General features: G+C 45.6%; 1 protein-coding gene across 4 annotated transcripts in view; it reads left to right on the plus strand.

Annotated features, from left to right (window-relative positions):
• The window catches only part of klhl29 (kelch like family member 29), a 423,156-nt gene that overhangs the window by 321,576 nt on the left and 78,605 nt on the right, over positions 1-22,975 (plus strand). For all 4 annotated transcript variants that reach the window (XM_078213081.1, XM_078213080.1, XM_078213079.1 and 1 more), the window contains 2 exons: positions 630-826; positions 10,144-10,403. In XM_078213081.1, coding sequence (XP_078069207.1) covers positions 630-826; positions 10,144-10,403 — 457 coding nt within the window. The remainder of the gene's footprint in view (positions 1-629; positions 827-10,143; positions 10,404-22,975) is intronic.

Below are 22,975 nucleotides of genomic sequence, written 5' to 3' on the forward strand. Positions count from 1 at the left end.
TTGAAAGGCGTTTTGTGAGATGCACATTGGCACTTAACACCACATTTTCTTTCGAGGAAACAGATTCCACTTTTCACTATTTTAACAGGGCTAATTGTTATTATTTACAGATCCTTGCGAAGTATGTACGGTGTCAAACTTTGTCTTCCTAAATTAACATGACAAAATATATATTTAAGATACAGGATTGTTTGAAATCTCAGTGTTCTACTTTATACAGGGGAACACCTATTTTAACAGACAGCCTAGGCCACAGTCATGGAACTCCTAAAGGATGGCTGCTGGCTTCCTGTGGCAGAATTAGACCTTTTCCCCACCCACCTTTCTGCTTTAACCGTTTTGTCTATCCGAATCCCCCAGTTTACAAGTCTGTGTCATTGGGGCTTTGCTTTTTGTTTATGAGCAATTATTGCATCTTTCATCCTTAAGTTGGCTCATTCTGTTTTAAATAACTCTTTTGCACGATGATTTTTTTTGCACTGGGCATTGCTTACTTCTTTCTCTTTCAGCTCATAGTAGAACATTTTAGTGCAAAGTATGTGGAGTGATAAATGGAGCCACCTTTTCGTTGAAGCATGAAAATAATTAGATTTGGATCTAACTTTTAATTTATTGCCTGCTGTTGTTAGGGCTTCAAAGGACAACAAGAATGGAGAGAAGCTGGAGTTGACAATTTCAAACATAAATGCAGACGTATTGGAAATGCTACTGGAGTTTGTTTATACTGGCTCGCTCATCATCAATTCTGGAAATGCAAAAACACTACTGGAAGCTGCCAGTAAATTCCAGTTCCGAACTTTCTGCAAAGTTTGTGTTTCATTTTTAGGTAAGTAAATTAACCAGGCATAGATAAATGCACGCAGTGATAATTTATTTTTCTGCAATGTACAAAAATTCAATGTGATCGTGCTGGCTCAATAATTTTGAGTAATAACTGAACTATGCTGACAGTTCCAAGTTCATGTTGGATGTTCAAGTTGAATAATGTTCACCCCCCTCCCCACCCCATGCACCCCATTATAGGGGCAAAACATAGGAACGTAACAAAGCAATAGACAATCAATTCCCACCGTTCAGTTACATCATTGCTGATCTATATCAGAATTCCATCTATCCACCTCTGTTCTGTAACCCTTTAATATCCTTAATCTATCAGTGGAAGTTTTGAAATCTAGTCTCAATTGTTTTTTGTTGGTGGGGAGAACTTTCCAAATTTTAGTTACTATAATTAACCTCTGCACACTAGATTTAGAGAGGAAAATGGGCCCAAGTTCCTGTTTTAGATCTGTAGCCAGTGTCTTCTGCTGGAAGTATATGATATGGAAAGTGGGCAGATAGAAACTCCCACTTGTTCGTGACATCTTTGATAGTTAAGTACTATAGCCTACTGAAGCTATCAAAGTACACACATGTGCAATAATTGTTTGGGAGAAGTGCTGGAGTTCCCCTGAAGTAAAGTTACAAAATCCTCAAGAGGAGTTATGGACAAGGATAAAGGTAGACCAAGAGTAGACATTTTAAATTGGGGAAAGACCAATTTTGGGAAACTGGGAGGTGATTTAGGAAGAGTGGACTGGAAACAGCTACATGATGGCAAATCAGTGGCAGAGCAGTGGGAAGGGATGGGGCTCCCACATCCAGTTGCCCCTGGATGTCAAAGAGCATACAGAGCAGAAAAAGAATGTTTATGTTGAATGCCAAAAACTAAATACTGAAGAAAAGCTAGATGAACATAGAACGTGCAGAGGTGAAATTATAAAGGGAATTAGGAAAGATTAGAGAGGGCATGAAAAGACATTGGCAAATAAAATTGAGGAAAGTCCAAAGATGTTTTATAAATACGTGAAAAACAAGAGGTTAACTATGGAAAGACTAGGGTCAATTGGAGATGAAAAAGGTAACTTTTGTAAGGAGGCAAGGGCCTTGGCCAGGTTCTTAATGAATACTTTGCACCTGTTTTACAAAAGAGACAGACAATTTGAATATTGTACCTCAAGAGGAGGTGTGTGAAACATAGGATGGGATTAACATTGTGAGGGAAGGAATGTTTGGTTGCTTGGCATCTTTGAAAATGGATAGACATTAGGCCTGGATGAAATGCATCCCAGGCTGGTAAGTCAAGTTGGAAAAGAATTAGTGGAAGTTCTGACCATCATTTTCCGATTATTTTTGGCTACAGGAATGGTGCCAGAGGACTGGAGGTATGCTAATATTGTTTTGTAGATGCTGAAAGGATGCTTCTCCATGTGGGAAAGACTCGAGTTAGGGGGCACAGTTTGGGTGATTAGTTTAAAACTAGTTTAAAACTCAGAGGTCTCTCATTTAAAGCTGGGGTGGAGGCATTTTTTTTCTCTCAGCTGGTCATGAGTCTGTGGAACTCTCTCCCCCAGAGAGTGGTGGAGGTTGGGCCATTGAATATTTTTAAAGGCTGAAGTAGATAGATTCTTGATTGACATTTGAGTCAAAGGGTATAAGGGGGTGGGCAGGGAACTGAAGATGAAGCCACAGTCAGATCAACCATGATTTTATCGAATATGGAAGTAAGTTCGAGGGGCCAAATAGCCTATTCCTGCTCCTAATTTGTTTCTTCATATGTAACCTCTCTTTAAAATTGGAGGAAGGCACAGCCCAAGTATAGGCCAGTCTGCCCAAACTCGATGGTGGTCGGATTATTGGAAACATTTCTGAGAAACATTTATAAATCGTCAATTAGAAGGGCACCGATCAATCACGAAGCGCTGGTATGGATTTGTCAAGGAATAGTCCCATTTGGCTAGTTTGGATTTTTTGAGGTGGGTTGATGAGTGTTTGATGTAGTCAACATGGATTTTACCATGTCCCACACTGCAAACTGGTCTGAAAATTAAAGCGATGCAAAGGAAAGTGGCAAGTTGGATTTAAAATTTGCTCAACGGCAGGAAACAAAGGTTTATGATCAACAAGGTTTTTGTGATTGGAAGGCTGTTTCCAGTAGGATTCTGCAGGATTGGTTACTGCTGCTGTTTGTGTGTCAACAATTTAAACTTAAATATAAGCTATATGACTAAGGAATTTGTAGATGGTATGAGAATTGCCCGTATGGTTGAAAGTGAGGAAGAAACTTAAGGCCCGATTTTACCATTTTCATTCTAAGTGCCGAATCTGGGCATAGCACAGAATCAACTTAGAAATCCGCTTTCAGGCGCCCGCATACGCTCTCAACCATCTCCAGTCTGATTCGCGCTGTGGGCGGGGCTTAGCGCTGCCAGAACGATCGGAGCTCCGAACTGCGCATGCGCAGTTAGGAAAAAATTGGAAAAAGCGCGTCCGTGTCGGATCGCTCCCAGGCTGCAGAAAGCGGATAAAGCGGCCCGGGAGCGAAAAGAGGCAGCGAGGGTGTATCCCGGGGTGGGGGTGGGGGGCGCAGATGGATCTCCGGTGGGGCGGGGGGGGGCAGATGGATCTCTGGTGAGGGTCGCGGGGGGTCCGCTGCCACTCTGCGGGTGATGGGTGGGGGGGAGGGGGGCAGGGGTGGCGATCGGTCTGGGTAGCAGGAGGTGGTGGATAAGGGGGACAGTGATGTGTGTGTGTCCCCCTTATTCACCCCCTCCCCCACTACCCAGACCAATCGCCACCCCTGCCCCCTCCCCCCCCCACTGATCGCCGGCAGAGTAGCAGCGGACCCCCCTGCCCCCCCCCCCCACCAGAGATCCATCTACCCCCCCCCTCCCTGAGATACATCTTACCCCCCCCCCCCCCGCCCCAAGACAACGATCTGGCCTCACTCCCTCCCTCCCTCCCTCCCCGCCCCCTCCACAGAGAATGATCTAGCCTCACTCTCCCCCTCCCCCCCCCCATACAATGATCTGGGTCACTACCCCCCCCCCCCCCCAAGATGAAGATCTGGCCTCACTCTCCCCCCTGACAACGAACTCCCCCCCCCCACCACCAGACAATGATCGGCCCTCCCCCCCCCCCCCCACCAGAGATACATCTGACCCGCCTCCTCCCCCCCCCCCCCCAACTAGACAACAATCTGACCTCACTCCCCTCCTCCCCCCTCCAACCAGAGAATGATCTGACCCGCCTCCCCCCACCCACCACCACTGATCTGAGTCGGAGAGCCGTTGGAAGCACTGAACGTGCTCTTCAGAGGCTGGAGCACCCGACTCAGACTTTTATTTAGCAGGTCCGTAAAAGCGCAGTTCCGGATCGGCAAACGCGGTGGTAAAGGGGGAAATGCTGATAGAGTTGGGCGGGCAGTTCATTAATTCAATTTAAATGCATGCAAATACATTTAAGTCGTCGTTGCGCCCGATTTGGGTGCGGAACGGATCCCCGCCATTCACGGGTCTCGGTAAATTGGTGCTCTGCGCGGACGCAGGTGCAGATCGCAATAAAGGCCTCACACCCGACTTTACCACGATTTCGCGCCGAAAACGGGCGCAAATTGTTAGTAAAATCGGGCCCTTAGAGTGCAGGAAGCTATCCATGGACTTGTCAAGTGGGCAGAAAAATTGTCAACCTGGGGAATCACAGAATCCCTACAATGCAGAAGGAGGCCATTCGGCCCATTGAGTCTGCACCGACCACAATTCTACCCAGGCCCTATTCCTGTAACCCCACATATTTACCCTGCTAATCCCCTGACACTAGGGTCAATTTAGCATGGCTAATCAACCTAACGTGCACATCTTTGCACTGTGGGAGGAAACCAGAGCACCGGAGGCAGCCCACGCAGACACGGGGAGAATGAGCAAACTCCACACAGACAGTGACTCAAGGGCGGAATTGAACCCAGGTCTCTGGCACTGTGAGGCAGCAGGGCTAACCACTGTCCACTGTACAAGGTAATACAATTGGGAAGGACAAATGAAACAATAGAATACAGAATACATAAACTCTAAGAAGTGTAGACGAACAAAGAGAGATTGGAGTGCCTATTTACAGACCTCTGATGGTGGCTGGACAGGTGGATAAGGTGGTCAAAAAATGCATACAGGATATTTCCAGAGGAAAGATTGCTTAGGCTAGAGTGATTTTTTTCTTGGAGTAGGGAAGGCTGAGGGTAGATTTAATTGACATTCACCAAATTATGAGGGGCTAAGATAGTGTAGATAGGAAGGGCCTATTTCCATTAACAGACAGGTCAATACTGGGGAGCATAGATTTAAAGTCATTAGTAGAAGGATTAAGGTAGAGTTGAGGAGTGGTTTTTTTTACTCAGAGGGTGGTTGGGCTCTGGAACTCATTTTATTAAAAAGGGTAGTAAAGGTAGATCCCACATTGTATGAAAAGCATTTGAATGTGCATTTGAGCTTCAAGCCAAGAGCTGAAGGTGGGATTTGGCTCAATAATTCTTTTCCAGCCAGTTTGGGCATAATGCACCAAATGGTCTCCCTCTTTCTGTTTCCTTCCATAAGAGGGTGGGGAGGTGAGCAAATTGACAAACAAGCAACAAAGATAAGCCTCTAACAGAGTGACAGTGAAAGGTTTTAAATGAGTTGGATCAGACTATGTCAGATACCACTGTGGTGAGTAACCACAGTAGAAAACAAAATATCCACATCCTTGAAACCTTAGTGCCATATTTGACCCCGAGGTGAGCTAATTGCAGGATCAGGAAGACCACCTCCCTCCACCTCCGTAACTTTGCCAGATTTTGTCACTGCTTCAGCTAATTTTCTCCCAAAATTGACATTCAAGTCTTTGGTACCTCTAGCCTTGATTATTCCAACTCAGTCCTGGTTGGTGTCCCACATTCTGCCTGCCATAAACTTTGTCCATCATCCAAAATGTCCAGGTGAACCTGTTGTAAATGGCCCTGACCTCATGCTGAATACCCATGCTCCGTAATGACAAGCGAATGTGTTAAAATGAGCTAACTGCAGTCCCACAGCATGTTTCACGCCACTCTGCTAGCGAGGGCTCGGTAAGATCGGAACTCAGAAACTCGCCGACGCGAATCGCTTTCACCGGATTTTGAGCGCACCATTCCTGTATACAGCAAGTGCAGGCTCAAAATCGCCCCCATAATCTTTTAAATGAAAAACAACTCATCCATCACCACTATCTAATGCATGCTCAGTAATATTGAGTAGTCAGCAATGAATGAATTCTAATGACTGATTCATGCGCTTAACAACTTGATAGAGTTGTTACATTGGTTTTCTGCTGTATAAGTGAAACTTGTCTCTACTTCAAGCAAACTTAATTAATATCTGTAAATGTTTAAAAATATATAAGTGTTACTATTGATTCATGAAAAGTGACATTAAAATTCCATACGGGATCCAGTCTCCTACCATCACTGTGGGAGACTAAGGGCCAATTTAAGGATAGCTTGATGACTTGCAACAAACTTTCACAAAGGGGCATAATCCCAAACAGTATGTTGTTCAAGGGCTACTCTTGAGACTACTACAGAATACTGCACAAATGAAGTAATTATGTTATCCATGAGATAGCCTTTTGATTTCAAGCATGCCAGGCTGGATGCTTTCTGAGTGAAGGCTTGCGTTTTCCCACAGGAAGAGAAACAACAAACTCACTGCAAAATGAAAAAGTCTATTGAAGCTTTTGGTCGCTTAGTTTTACTACAGTTCTTTCACTTGATCTGCATTCAGATAACCGAACTTTCTAGTAAGATTAAACCAAAGATAATATGGATGGGGCAAATCTGAAATAAAAGCAGAAGATGCTGGAAATGCTCTGTGAAGAATGAAAGAATGAATTTTTTAAGTCAATGATCTTGCGTCAGAACTATTCTGATGAAAGATCTGAAACATTGGCCCAGATCCTCCACCAAACAGCAGTCTTCATTGCATTTCTGCTCAGCTTGAAATTTTTAACAAGTCAACAATGTTCCACATTCCACGCCAACTCTTCAACAATGCAGAGCATACAGTCCTTCTCCATCGCAGCATTGTAGTGTCAGGGGAAAGACAGGCCACGTCCACTTTATATGGTACTAACTTTCGTAGAGTAAGTTTTTAAATATTGAGTGGGTGAATGGATGAATGGGAGAGGTAAGGTTCGCAAGGTGGCAAGTGTGTAGGGTGGCAGGTGGACCAGGAGGTAATTCATTCTACGGGACATGAGTGTCAATGATGGATCAGCATTTATTGCCCATCCCTAACTGTATTTGAGAGTCAACCATATTGCTGTGGACCTGGAGTAACATATAGGCCAGTCTGGGTAAGGACAGCAAATTTCCTTCTCTAAAGGACATTAGTGAACCAAATGGATTTTTATGACAATTGGCAATGGTGTTATGGTCATCAGTAGACTTTTAATTCCAGATTTGTACTGAATTCAAATTTCACCATCTACAGGACATGAGCCCAGGTCCCCAGATCTTACTCTGAGTCTCTGTCGTATTAGTTCAGTGACAATACCACTGCCTCCCCATGCAGTTCTACAAAAGGCTAGGTAAAGGGGAGACATGCAATAAATAACCCCCAAGACATACATGAGTGTTATCAGTGTATGCAAAAACAAATGTCATTATCTCCCACTGGAAACGGCACGGTTAAATAACTAATTTTGCAGTTGAAAATGATCCAATCTATACAGACCAGAGTATAATTGCAACAACTGCAAATTGGGAGAGGGGAGTGTGCAGCAGGACCTGGGTGTCCTTGTGCACCAGTCACTGAAGGTAAGTATGCAGGTGCAGCAGGCAGTAAAGAAGGCAAATGGCATATTGGCCTTCGTTGCGAGAGGTTTTGAGTACAGGAGCAGGGATGTGTTGTTGCAATTATACTGAGCCTTGCTGAGGCCACACCTAGAATATTGTGTGCAGTTTTGGTCTCCTTTTCTGAGGAAGGATGTTCTTGCTCTTGAGGGAGTGCAGCGAAGGTTTACCAGGCGATTCCGGGGATGGCGGGACTGATGTATGAGGAGAGATTGACTAGGTTAGGATTGTTTTCGCTGGAGTTCAGACGAATGAGGGAGGATCTCATAGAGACTTACACAATTCTAACAGGACTAGACAGGGTAGATGCAGGGAGGTTATTCCAGATGGTGAAGGAGTCCAGAACCAGGGGTCACAGTCTGAGGATTCAGGATAGACCATTTAGGACGGAGGTGAGGAGACATTTCTTCACCCAAAGAGTGGTGAGCCTGTGGAATTCATTAGCATAGGAAGTAGTTGATGCCAAAACATTGAATGTATTCAAGAGGCAGCTGGATATAGCACTTGGGGCGAATGGGATCAAAGGTTATGGGGAGAAAGCAGGATTGGGCTTTTGAGTTGGATGATCAGCCATGATTGTAATGAATGGTGGAGCAGGTCCTAAGGGCCAAATGACCTTCTGCGCCTATCTTCCATGTTTCTACGTCTATAATCATTCAGTTTTGAGAGTAATGTCATGGTTTGGTTATATGAGCTAAGGTTGGTAAATCTATTGACTTGGAGCTGTTGATAATAACAAATCACAACATTCAAGAATGAGAATGTTTAAGTAGCAATTTACTAATAAAAATGAAACGCCTACATAAAATTATACTGAACACGCTAGTGACAAAGTCATGATGTAGACACACTTCTCAAGACCCCATGGCTGGTGTCACCAAATTACATGGGGGCAATTCTCCCAAAATATTCTAAGTGTCGAATTTGTGTAAAAATTGGAGTAAATCCCGCTGGTTTTATCAGCAGGAGTTTTAAAATGAATCTCCCACACTCTGTACACTGCAGAGTGCATTAGCGTGAATCACGCTGAAAATCAGTGGGCAGGACCTATTCCCGCTGGAGAGGCTGGCAGCATTGCGCTGAGCGGGCCACTACACATGTGCTCATCTGTCAGCACCGAGATTGGTGCTTGCGCAGTAGCCTTGTACTGCCAGCCTTCTGATCGCTGGCCAGCCCCACAACCCCACATCGCTGGCTGTTCCACACCTCCAAGGCCCAATTGCTGGCCCCCCAAACATGCCCAGGCCAGCCTCGACCACTCTTTCCCCCCCCCCCCCCGCCGCGCTTACTTACTGGGACAATGCACTAAATGCAGCCCCTCCCTTCCCGCAGTCCTGACTCCCCCCCCACTGCTGCCCCAATCCCCCAAGCAGGCTGAACCCTGCCCCCACCCCGATAGCCAGCCCCGATCGCTGGCCTCCCTCCCTCTGTCACTCAGCCCAAATGCAAAGTGGCAGCGGGGACCCGCACCAATCAGCCCCGCAGAGACTCTGTCCCCAATCAGGCCCCGCCGCATGACACTGCCCAATGCCTGGTGGGCAGTGCCAGGGAGCCCTGGCTGACACTGCCAAGGTGACAATGTCCAGGAGCACCCACTCCAGTGTCCAATCCTCTGGGTGGGGGGGGCCTCAATTGCCACCATCCCCCCTTCACTCCAGCAGGGTTAGGCCGCCAGCTCCCTGCAAATGGGGAGCTATACTAAATCCCCCGGAGCGTATCATTCCTGGCGGAGGTGAGAGGCTCGCTGACCCAGAGATTTCAGTCCCGGGCCCACTAATGCTATTTAAATGAGAATCAAATGCGTATTATAATAAATGATTCAGCTCCGCACTGATTTCTGATGGCGCCAGAAATCTGGCTGCCGGAGACGCGTGGAGGCCGTGGCGCCCAGCGGGGAACCCGCGAAACGGCCTCCGCTTGAGTCTCCCGGTCCGCTGCACTACAAAAGTAGCGCAGCGGGCTGGGAGAATCGCCCCTCCACATTTCTTCACTCTAATCCACAGAAAATAACTGAAGTTCAATCTTCGCAGATAGAGCCCTTATTTTTCTTTATATAATGAGATTATTGAGAAAATTGACACAAGGAACAGATTTTGGAGTATGTATTTAAAATTCAAAATATTTACTCCTTGGAGATAATTGAGAGTAAATGAATTAATATTTTGTTGTTTCAGGAAGTAACCCCATTAACACAAGAAAACAATGTATCAAAATTAGTATACTGTGCCCTCATTATAACATGATCAGCAGGGGCTGAATTTGAAAGTATAATGGTACGTGTGCATTATAGGAAATTTCTTATTGCTGCATAAAATGGATCTGGAAGAGTTTCTAAGCCAAGGTCTAGAATCTTGGAACAGAACATGTTATAGGTAATGTGAGGAATATGTTAATTGTACAGCTAATGAAAAGTCTTTTAAGTTGACAGTCAGCTAACATTCTTTCATGTGTGTTTTATTTTCTTTCAGAGAAACAACTAACAGCTACTAACTGCTTAGGAATACTAGCTATGGCGGAAGCAATGCAGTGTAATGAACTACACAACATGGCGAAAGCCTATGCACTGCAAAACTTTCCAGAAGTAACAACCCAAGATGAGGTTCTGAATGTCTCAAAGGATGATCTTATTGCCTTCCTCTCCAATGACAACTTGAACACAAAGGCTGAAGAACTTGTGTATGAAGCTGTCATTAAATGGATAAAGAAAGATCCAACAAACCGAACACAGGTACATCACTTGAATGAGAAAGAAACATTTCTTTAACCAATTACATAATTTTCTTTACAAAAGCCTTGGTTGCAATCATTGTAAAATGGCTAACATCCTGATTTAAAGATTTTCTTTGCCATTGGTATCTCCCTTTAGTGCATTGTTCCAGTAAGTAAGTAAGTTAAATTAATTCATATTTTGTTGATGTTTTGAAGTTTTATTGCTGTGTGGAACAATCATTTTATTCAGCAAGCATTCCTCATTAGTGGAACAAAGCAGCGAATCAAAAGGTGCTTTAAGAACGCCCCACCACACCCCCAGCCGGGGTTACAGGAGTGGAGATGATATAATAGCAGGGAGCCCCATCAGGACAATCCCTTCACCAGGAAATTTCTTTAAGTGGCAGCTGCTAGAGAGATTGGCTACCCACTACGGTTCACTGACAGTGGAGCAGCCTCTCCCCATGCTGTGCGGGGAGCCCAGCTGTCTTGGAGACAGCCTCAAAGTGATAGTTTTGAGGAAGCATCAGAGCTGGAGGCTCCATGACCCAAAGAGAGGACTGTTTGCGGGGAAAGCATTCCTTGTGGCTCCAGCAATCCCTCTGAAGTGTTTCACCACAAGATTGGTAGTGCCTTCTTCCCTCTGCCAGCCTGAATTTTAATTTGCACTTACCTCTATGAGAGTTGCCCTTCTTGAGCGTAGTTGAGACTTCAGATCTGGCAGCTCTCTATCAGGAGGCTGCCGGCTATCCTGCAGACAGCCAATTCAGTGGTAATATCACTGATCCAGTCCCACTGTCAGTAAGTGTGGCTTTGGGCCTGTTTTTCTTACCAGGAGTTTGGTCCCAAAAGCAATGGTAAAATTCAACCCATTGTTTCTTGCTGGGTATTGTTCCAAAGGGGTGTCCCAGTCCTGCAATGAATGCCTAACCCAAGTGATTATCATTCATGTGAACTAAGACATTATTGGTGTACAAATTAGCTGCAATGTAGCAGGGGAAGAATTTTATACATTACAACAATGACTACACTTTAAAAGTACTTCATTAGCTGTAAAGTGCATTGTGATATCCTGTTGTTATGAAAGGTACTGTATATGCAAATCCTTTTCCCTCTTTTTTTCTTCACAAACATGCATGCCCATCCAGTTTGTTGTTAGAGTAATTGGATAGCAACCCAAGTCCAGCACTTGGGTTTGGTGTAGCATTCCAAATGTTGGCCCAATCTAGCTAACCTCGCACAAGTCACTTATTGCTCTGCAATATTTACGAACATATGAATTCTTGAGATAACGGTGACCCATAATTAGTATAAGAATGTTCTGTGTTTAAATAGTTCAGAATAAAGATAGTTTTACTTTCTAGAGTATGTTTCTTTCTCCCCCACTCTCTTCCTTTTGCTCTACCTTACTATTTCTATTCTCCTCCTGGGTGGGATTTTACAGCCTCGCTCGAGCGAGACCAGAAATTCCCGCCCGAGGTCAACAGGCATTTCCCTCGCCTGCTCAGACTCCGTGGCAGGCGGGGCGGTAGAAGTCCGGCTCCTATGTCCAAAATGGTAAGATAGATAAAAATGCACTTGGACAGTGATTGAGTGGCCTGTTCAATTGATCTTGTGAAGATTTCCCACCTGTTTTCTCATATCTAGACTCTAAAGTGTTTCCCAAAGGCCCATGCCTGGGATTGGAAGCTCAAAAGAGTGGCAGACTGAGATGCATTGCACCATTCTTTGATGTTTTGCATTTGTGCTTCAATGAGCTGCATTTTTATATATTTTTTAAATCGGACTGTTCTAAAACCAAGTTTACTATTGGGCAAACACTCATCATACTCTCAGTATTTATGTTTATCTGAAGATGAAGTTGGTGCCTGTCATAATGATGTATAACAAATTGGATATACTGCAATCATCTTCAAAGAAAGCCACTTATTGGTTTGCCTTAACAGAGCATAATTGTCCTAATTTCAGAAGAGAATGTCTGTTTGTGATTTATTTTCACTTCCCACACTAGCTTTGTTTATGGTTTCTGTAAGCAAGAATTCCAGTTTTCTGTGAAGTAGATACAGTTTTGTGCTGATGTCCACTAGCAACTAGAATTAGATGATTGTTGACTCTTGAAAATCTCTATCAGGTTACCCGTTATTGATCTCAGAAAGAGCAACTTAATTATAGTCAACAATGGAGCATCCAAAACACCTGGAGCATTCCAAAGACACTCAACCTTTTTGAATGAAGAAATTTATTTTCATATCAGTCCATGACACGGTGGCACTGTGGTTAGCACTGCTGCCTCATCGCGCCAGGGTTTGATTCCCAGCTTGGGTCACTGTCTGTGCGGAGTTTGCACATTCTCCCCATGTCTGCTTGGGTTTCCTCCGGGTGCCCTGGTTTCCTCCCAAGTCCAAAGATATGCAGGTTAGGTGGATTGGCCATGCTAAATTGCCCCTTAATGTCAGGGGGACCAGCGAGGGTAAATGCATGGGGTTATGGAAATACGGTCTGGGTGGGATTGTGGTCAGTGCAGACTTGATGGGCCGAATGGCCTCCTTCTGTACTAGGATTCTATGATTCTAAACAATCAACCCTTTACCCTGAGACTGTCTCAATTTCTTGACTGTTTCATCATGACTTTAAACGCAAATCTTTGGACAATCATAATAAATTAGTACTGTACCTTTTCCATTGCTATAATAGAGTGCCTTAGATTGTACACCGTACAGCAGGGTAAGAATTTTATAGGCCCAAACTGATGTGTTTACAGGCAGGAGGGACCTGTAAACTTACCAAGGTGACCTTTCTTTCACCCTCGACCCACCCCCAATTTGCAGGGGCATGTTGGTCTTTACTGGACTATGAGAGTAAACAAATATTGCTACAATTGTACAGGATTTTTGTGATGCCATACTGGAAGTACTGTGCACAGTTTTGGTCTCCATATTTAAGAAAGGATGTACTTGCATTAGAGGTAGTACAGTGAAGGTTCACTAGATTCACTCAAGGGTTGTTCTGAGGTGGGAGGCTGAGTAAATTAGGCACATCTTCTCTGGAGCTTAGAAGAATGAGAGGTGATCTGGTTAAACCAATCTAAAGCGGCTTGGGTAAACGGAGAGATTGCATCCGCTGGCTGGGCTATCTAAACCATGGGGACACAGTCTCAGGGTTAAGGGCTGATTGTTTAGGACTGATATGAAAATAAATTTCCTCATTCGTAACAGTTGTGAATCTTTGGAATTCTCCAGATGTTTTGGATGCTCCGTCGTTGACTATATTTAAGGCTGGGACAAATAGATTTTTCATCCCTCGGTGAATTAGAGGTTATGGGGAGTGCTTGGGAAAGTGGGTTTGATGCCCAGGCTTAGCCATGATTACACTGAATAACACAATGGGCCATATGATCTCCACCTGCTTCTATCTCTTGTGTTCTTTTATGTGTAATTTGTTACTTTAGTTAATCAAGTAACAGTATTGTAGAGTTCCTCAGCAGAACCATCATCAGCTGTTTCACCAATGACCTTCTCTCCATCTTAGGGCAGAAGTGGGGATGTTTGCTAATGATTGCATGATGTTCAGTACCATTCAGATCTCCTCAGATTCTAAAGCTATATGCAACAAAACCAGGATAATATTCAGGTTCTGGCCGATAAGGGGCAAAATACATTCACGCCACACAAGTGCCAGGCAATAGCCATATCCAAGAGTGAATCTAACCATCTTCCCTTGACATACAAAGGCATTACCATTGCTGAATCTCCCACCATTGACCAGAAACTGAACTGGACCAGCCACATACAAATACTGTGGCTATAACAGCAGATCAGAGGCTGGGAATTCAGTAGGGAGTGACTCACATCCTTACTCCCTAAAGTCTGTCCAGCATCTTCAAGGCACAAGTTAGAAGTGTAATGGAATAATCTCCACTTGCCTGCGCGAGTGCACCCCAACAACATTCAAGAAGTTTGACATCATCCAGGTCAGAGCAGCCCGCTTGATTGGCACCCAATCCTCCACCTTAAACACTCACTCCCTCTACACTTGGCCCACAGTGGCAGCAGTGTGTACAATATACTAAATGTATATATGGTGGATGTTGAAGATACTGGGCGTGATTTTCCCCCCCAAAAAAACCAAGTGCCCAACAGGCAGGGATACATGAGTTTTTCCTGCCTGTTTTTCAGGTGAGGTTAGTTGAAAGAACTTCTGGGCACTCTATGCACCACAGAAGCCGTCAGGGGATTGGGGGGGTGGGGGCAGAGCCTAATCCTGCCCGAGAGGCCGGCATCAGGCTGCAGAGGGGGTTAGTGCAACTGGGAGATTGGTTGACAAGTGCCTTTCCCGTCCTCTGATTACCAGCTCCCCGATTGTTGACTGAGCACCCCCCTCTCCCATCCCCCAAAATGGCCAGCCTTCTGATGGCTAGACCCGGCCTCCAATCTCCAACCCACCACCAGACCCAAATCCCCCCCTGCAGAGTTCCCCCATTCCCACCCCTCCTTCCTTCCCAACCCAATGTGGCTCCGCCCCTGTCTGGCCCCACCCCTTCACGTCCAGCCCGATGAGCACTGCCAGGGTGGCACTGCCCAAGGGGCACCATTCCCCTTGCCCATCATCTCTCAGGGGGGCCTCAATGGCCTCTGATCCCACCAGTGAGGTTACCATGCCTGATCCCTGTTGATGGAGACCATACGTGATCCCCGTTGGTGTGGACCTCCACTGGCGGGGTCAGAAACATTAGCGAGCCCAGACGATTGAATCCCGGGCTCACTAAATAGATGCAGAGCAGCTTCTGCATATTGTAATCAGCCTCGCTGGACTGTGAAGATCACGACTTGTGTCTGGCCATGTATCCCACTTTTTCCCTTCTGGTGACATTTCCTGGCCCGCTGCGCTACTTGAGCAGCACAGCAGGCCAGGAAAATCACACCCACTAAGTTTGGAAAATACTAATTTCAATAAATCTTTGCAGGATTTTTCTATTGGAGTATTAAGCACCAGTTTATTGATCCAAGTAATGAGTTAGAAATTGTTTATTTCAAATGCAGTGCATGAGTTAAATTATATACAAGGTAAAAAGAAGTTCACAATTGAATTAAAGATAGGCATTTATTGCATGCAGTTACTCAATTCAATGTTGTATTAATAAAATAGGTATGGCCTCCTACCTGTTAACAGCCTATGAAGGTTTATGTTAATTTTGTCTACCCCCACCCCTGTCTCCTCACATCCTGTCTCCCCCCCGCCCCCCCCCACCCCATCTCCATCCCCACTCCATTTCTCCCACTCTGTCTTCCCCATTATCCCTCCCACTGTGCCACCATGCCCCCTGGGTGGCACGGTGACACAGTGGTCAGCACCGTTGCCTCACAGCACCAGGGACCCGGGTTCAGTTCCCGGCTTAGGTCACTGTCTGTGAGGAGTCTGTACGTTCTCCCCGTGTCTGAACAAAGAACAGTACAGCACAGGAAACAGGCCCTTTGGCCCTCCAAGCCTGTGCTGCTCCTTGGTCCAACAAGACCAATCGTTTGTATCCCTCCATTCCCAAGCTGCTAATGTGACTATCCAGGTAAGTCTTAAACGATGTCAGCATGTCTGCCTCCACCACCCTACTTGGCAGCGCATTCCAGGCCCCCACCACCCTCTGTGTAAAAAACATCCCTCTAATGTCTGAGTTATACTTCGCCCCTCTCACCTTGAGCCCGTGACCCCGCGTGATCGTCACTTCTGATCTGGGAAAAAGCTTCCCACCGTTCACCCTATCTATCCCCTTCATAATCTTGTACACCTCTATTAGATCTCCCCTCATTCTCCGTCTTTCCAGGGAGAACAACCCCAGTTTACCCAATCTCTCCTCATAGCTAAGACCCTCCATACCAGGCAACATCCTGGTAAACCTTCTCTGCACTCTCTCTAACGCCTCCACGTCCTTCTGGTAGTGCGGCGACCAGAACTGGACGCAGTACTCCAAATGTGGCCTAACCAGCGTTCTATACAGCTGCATCATCAGACTCCAGCTTTTATACTCCATACCCTGTCCTATAAAGGCAAGCATACCATATGCCTTCTTCACCACCTTCTCCACCTGTGTTGCCACCTTCAAGGATTTGTGGACTTGCACACCTAGGTCCCTCTGCGTTTCTACATTCTTGATGGCTCTGCCATTTATTGTATAACTCCTCCCTACATTATTTCTTCCAAAATGCATCACTTCGCATTTATCTGGATTAAATTCCATCTGCCACCTCTCCGCCCAATTTTCCAGCCTATCTATATCCTGCTGTATTGCCCGACAATGCTCATCGCTATCCGCAAGTCCAGCCATCTTCATGTTATCCGCAAACTTGCTGATAACACCAGTTACACCTTCTTCCAAATCATTTATATATATCACAAATAGCAGAAGTCCCAGTACAGAGCCCTGCAGAACACCACTGGTCACAGACCTCCAGCCGGAAAAAGACCCTTCGACCACTACCCTCTGTCTCCTATGGCCAAGCCAGTTCTCCACCCATCTAGCCACTTCTCCTTGTATCCCATGAGCCTTAACCTTCTTAACCAACCTGCCATGTGGGACTTTGTTAAATGCCTTACTGAAATCCATAGAGACGACATCCACGGCCCTTCCTTCGTCAACCGTTTTTGTCACTTCCTCAAAAAACTCCACCAAATTTGTAAGACCCGACCTCCCTCTTACAAAACCATGCTGTCTGTCACTAATGAGATTGTTCCGTTCTAAATGCACATACATCCTGTCTCTAAAAATCCTCTCCAACAACTTCCCTACCACGGACGTCAAGCTCACCGGCCTATAATTTCCCGGGTTATCCCTGCTACCCTTCTTAAACAACGGGACCACATTCGCTATCCTCCAATCCTCAGGGACCTCACCTGTGTCCAAAGAAGCGACAAAGATTTCCGTCAGTGGCCCAGCAATTTCATCTCTCGTCTCCCTGAGCAGTCTTGGATAGATGCCATCAGGCCCTGGGGCTTTGTCAGTTTTAATGTTCCCTAAAAAACCTAACACTTCCTCCCTTGTAATGGAGATTTTCTCTAACGGGTCAACACCTCCCTCCAAGACACTCCCATTTAACACGTCCGTCCCCTTCATGAATACCGATGCAAAGTATTCATTTAGGATCTCCCCTATTCCCTTGGGTTCTAAGCATAATTCCCCTCCTTTGTCCCTGAGAGGTCCGATTTTCTCCCTGACAACTCTTTTGTTCCTAACGTATGAATAGAATGCCTTAGGATTCTCCTTAATCCTGCCTGCCAAGAACATCTCGTGACCTCTTTTTGCCCTTCTAACCCCCGTTTGAGTTCTTTCCTACTCTCTCTGTATTCCTTCAGAGCTCCATCTGTTTTCAGTTGCCTGGACTTAACGTATGCCTCCCTTTTCATTTTAATCAGATCCTCAATTTCCCTGGTTATCCACGGCTCTCGAATCCTACCTTTCCTATCTTTCCTTTTTACAGGCACATGCCTATCCTGCAGCCTTATCAATTGTTCCTTAAAAGACTCCTACATGCCAGACGTGGACTTACCCTCGAACATCCTCTCCCAATCAACGTCCACCAGTTCCTGCCTAATCCGGCTGTCGTTAGCCTTCCCCCAATTTAGCACCCTATCCATAGGACAGCACTCATCCTTGTCCATTACTATCCTAAAGTTAACAGAGTTGTGGTCCCTATTTGCCACATGTTCCCCTACCAGAACTTTGACGACCTGACCGGGCTCATTTCCCAGAACTAGGTCCAGTATAGCCCCCTCTCTAGTCGGGCTATCTACATACTGTTCCAAAGAACCTTCCAGTATGCATTTTACAAATTCCTCCCCGTCCGGAACCCCAGCTCTAAGCACTTTCCAGTCTATACCAGGGAAATTAAAGTCCCCAACTACAACAACCCTATTTTTTCTGCACCTATCCAGAATCTCCTGACATATCCTTTCCTCCACTTCCCGTGGGCTGTAGTACATCCCCAGCATAGTGACTGCACCCTTCCTGTTTCTGAGTTCCACCCACAGTGATTCAGTACATGACCCCTCTAAGTTGTCTACCCTCTGCAGCGCAGTAATATGCTCCCTAACTAATATCGCTACTCCGCCACCTTTTTTAACCCCTCCTCTGTCTCGCCTAAAACACTTATACCCGGAATATTCAGCTGCCAGTCCTGTCCTTCTTTTAACCAAGTCTCCGTCACCGCAACCACATCCAAATTTCGCATAAGCATTAAGGCCCTAAGTTCATCTGTCTTACCCATTACGCTCCTCGCATTGAAGTAGATGCACTCCAGACCTCCAGGCTCACTCAGGTCATCCTCCTCCAGAGTGCTCCTCTTCTTAGCGAGCCTTGCTCTGGCCCCCAGCTCAACCCCAGCCTCAGTACTTACTGACCTACTGTTTTGTTCCCCACCCCCCTGCCACAATAGTTTAAATCCTGCTGAAACACTCTAGCAAAACTCCCAGCCAGGATATTTGCTCCCTTCCAGTTAAGGTGTAACCCATCCTTTCTGTACAGTTGCCATCCTGACTTGAAGACTTCCTAGTTATCTATGAATTTAAAACCCTCCCTCTTGCACCAGTCCTTTAGCCATGCATTCAACTGTAGAATCTCCCTGTTCCTAGCCTCACTTGCACTAGACACCGGGAGCAGTCCAGAGATTGCTACCCTGGAGGCCTTACTTTTTAGCCTAGCACCCATCTCCCTGAATTTCGCTCGTATGACCCCCCTGCTCTTACTACCTACATCAATTTCACCAATGTGTATAATTACATCTGTTTTCTTTTTTAATATGCATCCTACCCTCTCGGAGACATCCAGTACCCCGGCACCAGGGAGGCAGACTACCATCCTCGATTCTCGTTCGCTCCCACAGAACCGCCTGTTCGTGCCTCTAACCATTGCGTCCCCCACCACTATCGCTCTCCTAAACCCCTTCTTTCCCTTCCGCACCCCTGAGCCTGTCTCCGTGCAGGCGATCTGGTCCTCGTGGCTTACCGCTGGAGGGTCATCCCCCTCCACAGAATCCAAAACAATATACCTATTTTGGAGGGGGACAACCACAGGGGATCCCTCCACAGACTGCTCACTCCTTTCCCTTCTCCCATCTGTTGCCCATCCCTTTCTTTTATGGGAGACTGCCACTGGGGTACTTTCTGGTACATCACCCTTCTGACTATTACCCCTCCTAACTGTGACCCACGTGTCTTTCTTCCGAGACCCTAGTGTCACTCCCTGACTATAACTTCTATCTATTAATCTCTCATGTTCCCTAACTAAACTGAGGTCATCGAGCCGCAGCTCCAGCTCCCTTACATGATCCCTCAGGAGTTGCAGTTCCACGCATCTGGCACAGATATGGACTTCCGGGAGGCAAGTCGTCTCCAGGAACTCCCACATCTAACACCGAATGCAGTATACTGACCTCCCACTCATACCTGTCATTTCCTTTTTAGTTTTTGGAAGATCAAACAAAAAGGGGGGGGAACAGAAGAAAAACAAACAACCTTCCTCGCCTCTGCCGAAGCCCTGTGAGCCAAAGCCCTTACAACTCACACTCTGCTCCCTGCTCACTCCACTGCCCGCTCCCGACGCTGCCCGCTCAAAAGTGCGGCCTGCTTTTAAACCCTCCAAAAACCTTCCCAGGCTTCTCCTGGGCCTACTTCTGGTTACAAAGAACAAAGAACAATACAGCACAGGAACAGGCCCTTCAGCCCTCCAAGCCCACGCCGCTCCCTGGTCCAAACTAGACCATTCTTTTGTATCCCTCCATTCCCACTCCGTTCATTTGGCTGTCTAGATAAGTCTTAAACGTTCCCAGTATGTCCGCCTCCACTGGCAGCGCATTCCAGGCCCCCACCACCCTCTGTGTAAAATACCTCCGATTTTTAACACAAAAATCACTGACAAATAAATAAAATGCAGAAACAAACTCTCTTACCCTCAGCCTGCTCCTGTGGAACAACCTGGGTTTCCTCCGGGTGCTCTGGTTTCCTCCCACAGTCCAAAAAGTTAGGTGCATGCTAAATTCACCCTCAGTGTACTCGAACAGAGTGTGGCGACTAGGGGATTTTCACAGTAACTTTATTGCAGTGTTAATGTCAGCCTACTTGTGACAATAAAAAATAATCTTTCCTCCTACTCCCTTCCTTTTACCCCTCTCCTTGGACCCCCCTTCCCCTCCCCTCCATCCCTTCTCTCCACCCACATACATTTACACTCCTCGTTCATTCCCATTGCCCACCCTCACTTCACCTTTCCTTTCATTCTTCTATCCTTCTCACCTATCTTGCTCAACCCCACTTCCAACTTTCCCCCTCCTTCTGTCATCATCTTCTCCCTCTCCTGTTATGCACGCTACTTCAATCATACTTTCCTCTGATAATTTTTGCCTTTAACCTTGCTGGACCTGAAAACTGCCCATTTCTTAACTGGGGAATTTTTAACTCCCCATTTGGACTAGTCAGCATATAATTCCATAAACGTTATTGCTTAAATTTCCTTACCACTTGCCTATCAAATGTTTATCTGTCATGTTCTTCCAAGTGTATACAGAATACAATTTAAGGGAGTTTGTTGGTTAAATGTCTAATTGAATATTCAGCTAGTTAATCAGAGGAAATGCAATTTCATGCTGCTTCTTGCTGCTTTTCAAATGTGGTTAGTCATCCATGTGCAAACATACGTGATGAAATATGTACACATATAAAGCTTGGCTGAGAATCAAACTGTCAAACCAACAGCAGTAAGTAACTCAGCAGACGATCATGGCCCCGTTTAATTTTCTTGTCAAATAAACTGTTCTGGTCTGTAGTTATGGGAGGGATATGAATGCTTAGCTTCACTTCAGTGATACATTTGGTAGGTTCTTTAACAATTCTGATGAATGGAAATCTACCCTTTCCATCTTGTGCAAACTCCAATTGATTTTTGTTTCCAATTAATATTCAAGCACAGTCACCGATGCCCTTTCACACGTTACTGAAACGACAATGCCCACAGATGCAGAACCTTCAATATCTAACTATTCCAGATTCGAGTCAACAGCTGACTACCTTTAGTGGGTAACATAAATTTTAAAATTTACACAGCGATACAATGTGTTGTGGTGTACATTGTTTTCAAAATAGGAATAAAGCCAGAAAAAATGGCCCTTTCCAGGCTTATTGGATCAAGGAACCACAGTGGTTTGCAGCACAGCACGCGGCCATTCAGCCCATTATAGGTCTTTGATAGAGGAATCCAATACAAATCTCACTGCCCCACATTCATTTCATAAACTTTTATCTTACTCAATTGTTTTAAGAACTATAACTGGAAAATCAGATGAATAATGTACTTTGCCTCAACCTCCACCTGTAGCAAATCTGTCTACTCAACTGACAATTTCTTGTCCTTGACTTCTCCTAGCCAAGTTAAATAGTTATTCCCTATTCAGTTCAATAGAACCTTTCATCATTTCTAAACATCTGTTAAACCTTTTCCGTTGCAGTATCTTTTTAGAATGTGTTCTTGATGGGTGGATGATGCTGAAAAACCAGCATTTGCTGCACATCCCTAGTTGCCCTTGATAAGGCGGTGGTGAACCTTCTTCTTGAACTGCTGCAGGCCATGTTATGGTACTCCTGTGTTGGGTGAGGAATTAGCAACGTAAACCTGATTTTTTTTCTGGCCCCCAAGGGCAGAATGGTAGGTAAGGAGGTACCATAAAATTGGGTTCCATGCCAGTGGCACCATTTCCAGTGCCTGTCCACCCCCGCTTATGAGCCTCCTCCTTCCAGTGCTCAGATGTTGCCCAAGCAGGAGAGCCAGCACCGTCTGAACTTGGATAATTCGAGGTCGATCAGCGGGAGGTGTGGCGGTGGCGAATGGGTCCTTCCCTGATTGTCTGGCAGCTCTCAGAGGCGGGACTCCCTCCCTGATACGACGGAAGTCTTGCCTTAAGCCAGTCCATAGATTGATGGCTGTGGGGCAAGCCAGCCTATTCTGGTTTACCCTTGATTTTTACCTTTCATTCAGCATATACGAACAGAAGCAGGCCATGATCAAGCTAGACCTGATGGATCTCTATCTTATCTTCAACTACCTAGCTTGATTTTGTACCTTTTAACACTCTTGCCTAACAATCTATCAATCTCATTTTCAATTGATCCAGCTTCAATGATTTCTTGGGGGAAGAGAACTCCAGATTTCGTCAACCCCCTGTGTAAAGAGTTGCTTCCTGATATCTCCATTGAATAGCCTCATTCTAATTTTAAGATTAAGCCGCTTTGTCCTGGACTCCCCATCAATAGAGAGAGATTCTCCCTATCGTGTTAAATCCTTCCCAATCTCTCTACACCGCCATCCTCCACCAGGACGATTTGAACACTCTCCACTTTGTCCAGCCAGTTTCCATTGATCACCACCCTTCTCTGCCAGGCTGAACTTGCTCGCTCATTGAATAATTTCTCCTAGAACATATCTCTCTTCCTCCAAGTAAAAGGTGTTGGTATGAGTACCCGCATGAATCATAGCTATGCTTGCCTTTTTGTGAGGTATGTCAAACATTCCTTGCTCTAGTCTTACTTGGGGACCCTCCCTCAACTTTTCTTCCAATG

The sequence above is a fragment of the Mustelus asterias genome, chromosome 5 (genome assembly GCF_964213995.1).
Source record: "Mustelus asterias chromosome 5, sMusAst1.hap1.1, whole genome shotgun sequence".
Classification (NCBI taxonomy): Eukaryota; Metazoa; Chordata; class Chondrichthyes; order Carcharhiniformes; family Triakidae; genus Mustelus; species Mustelus asterias.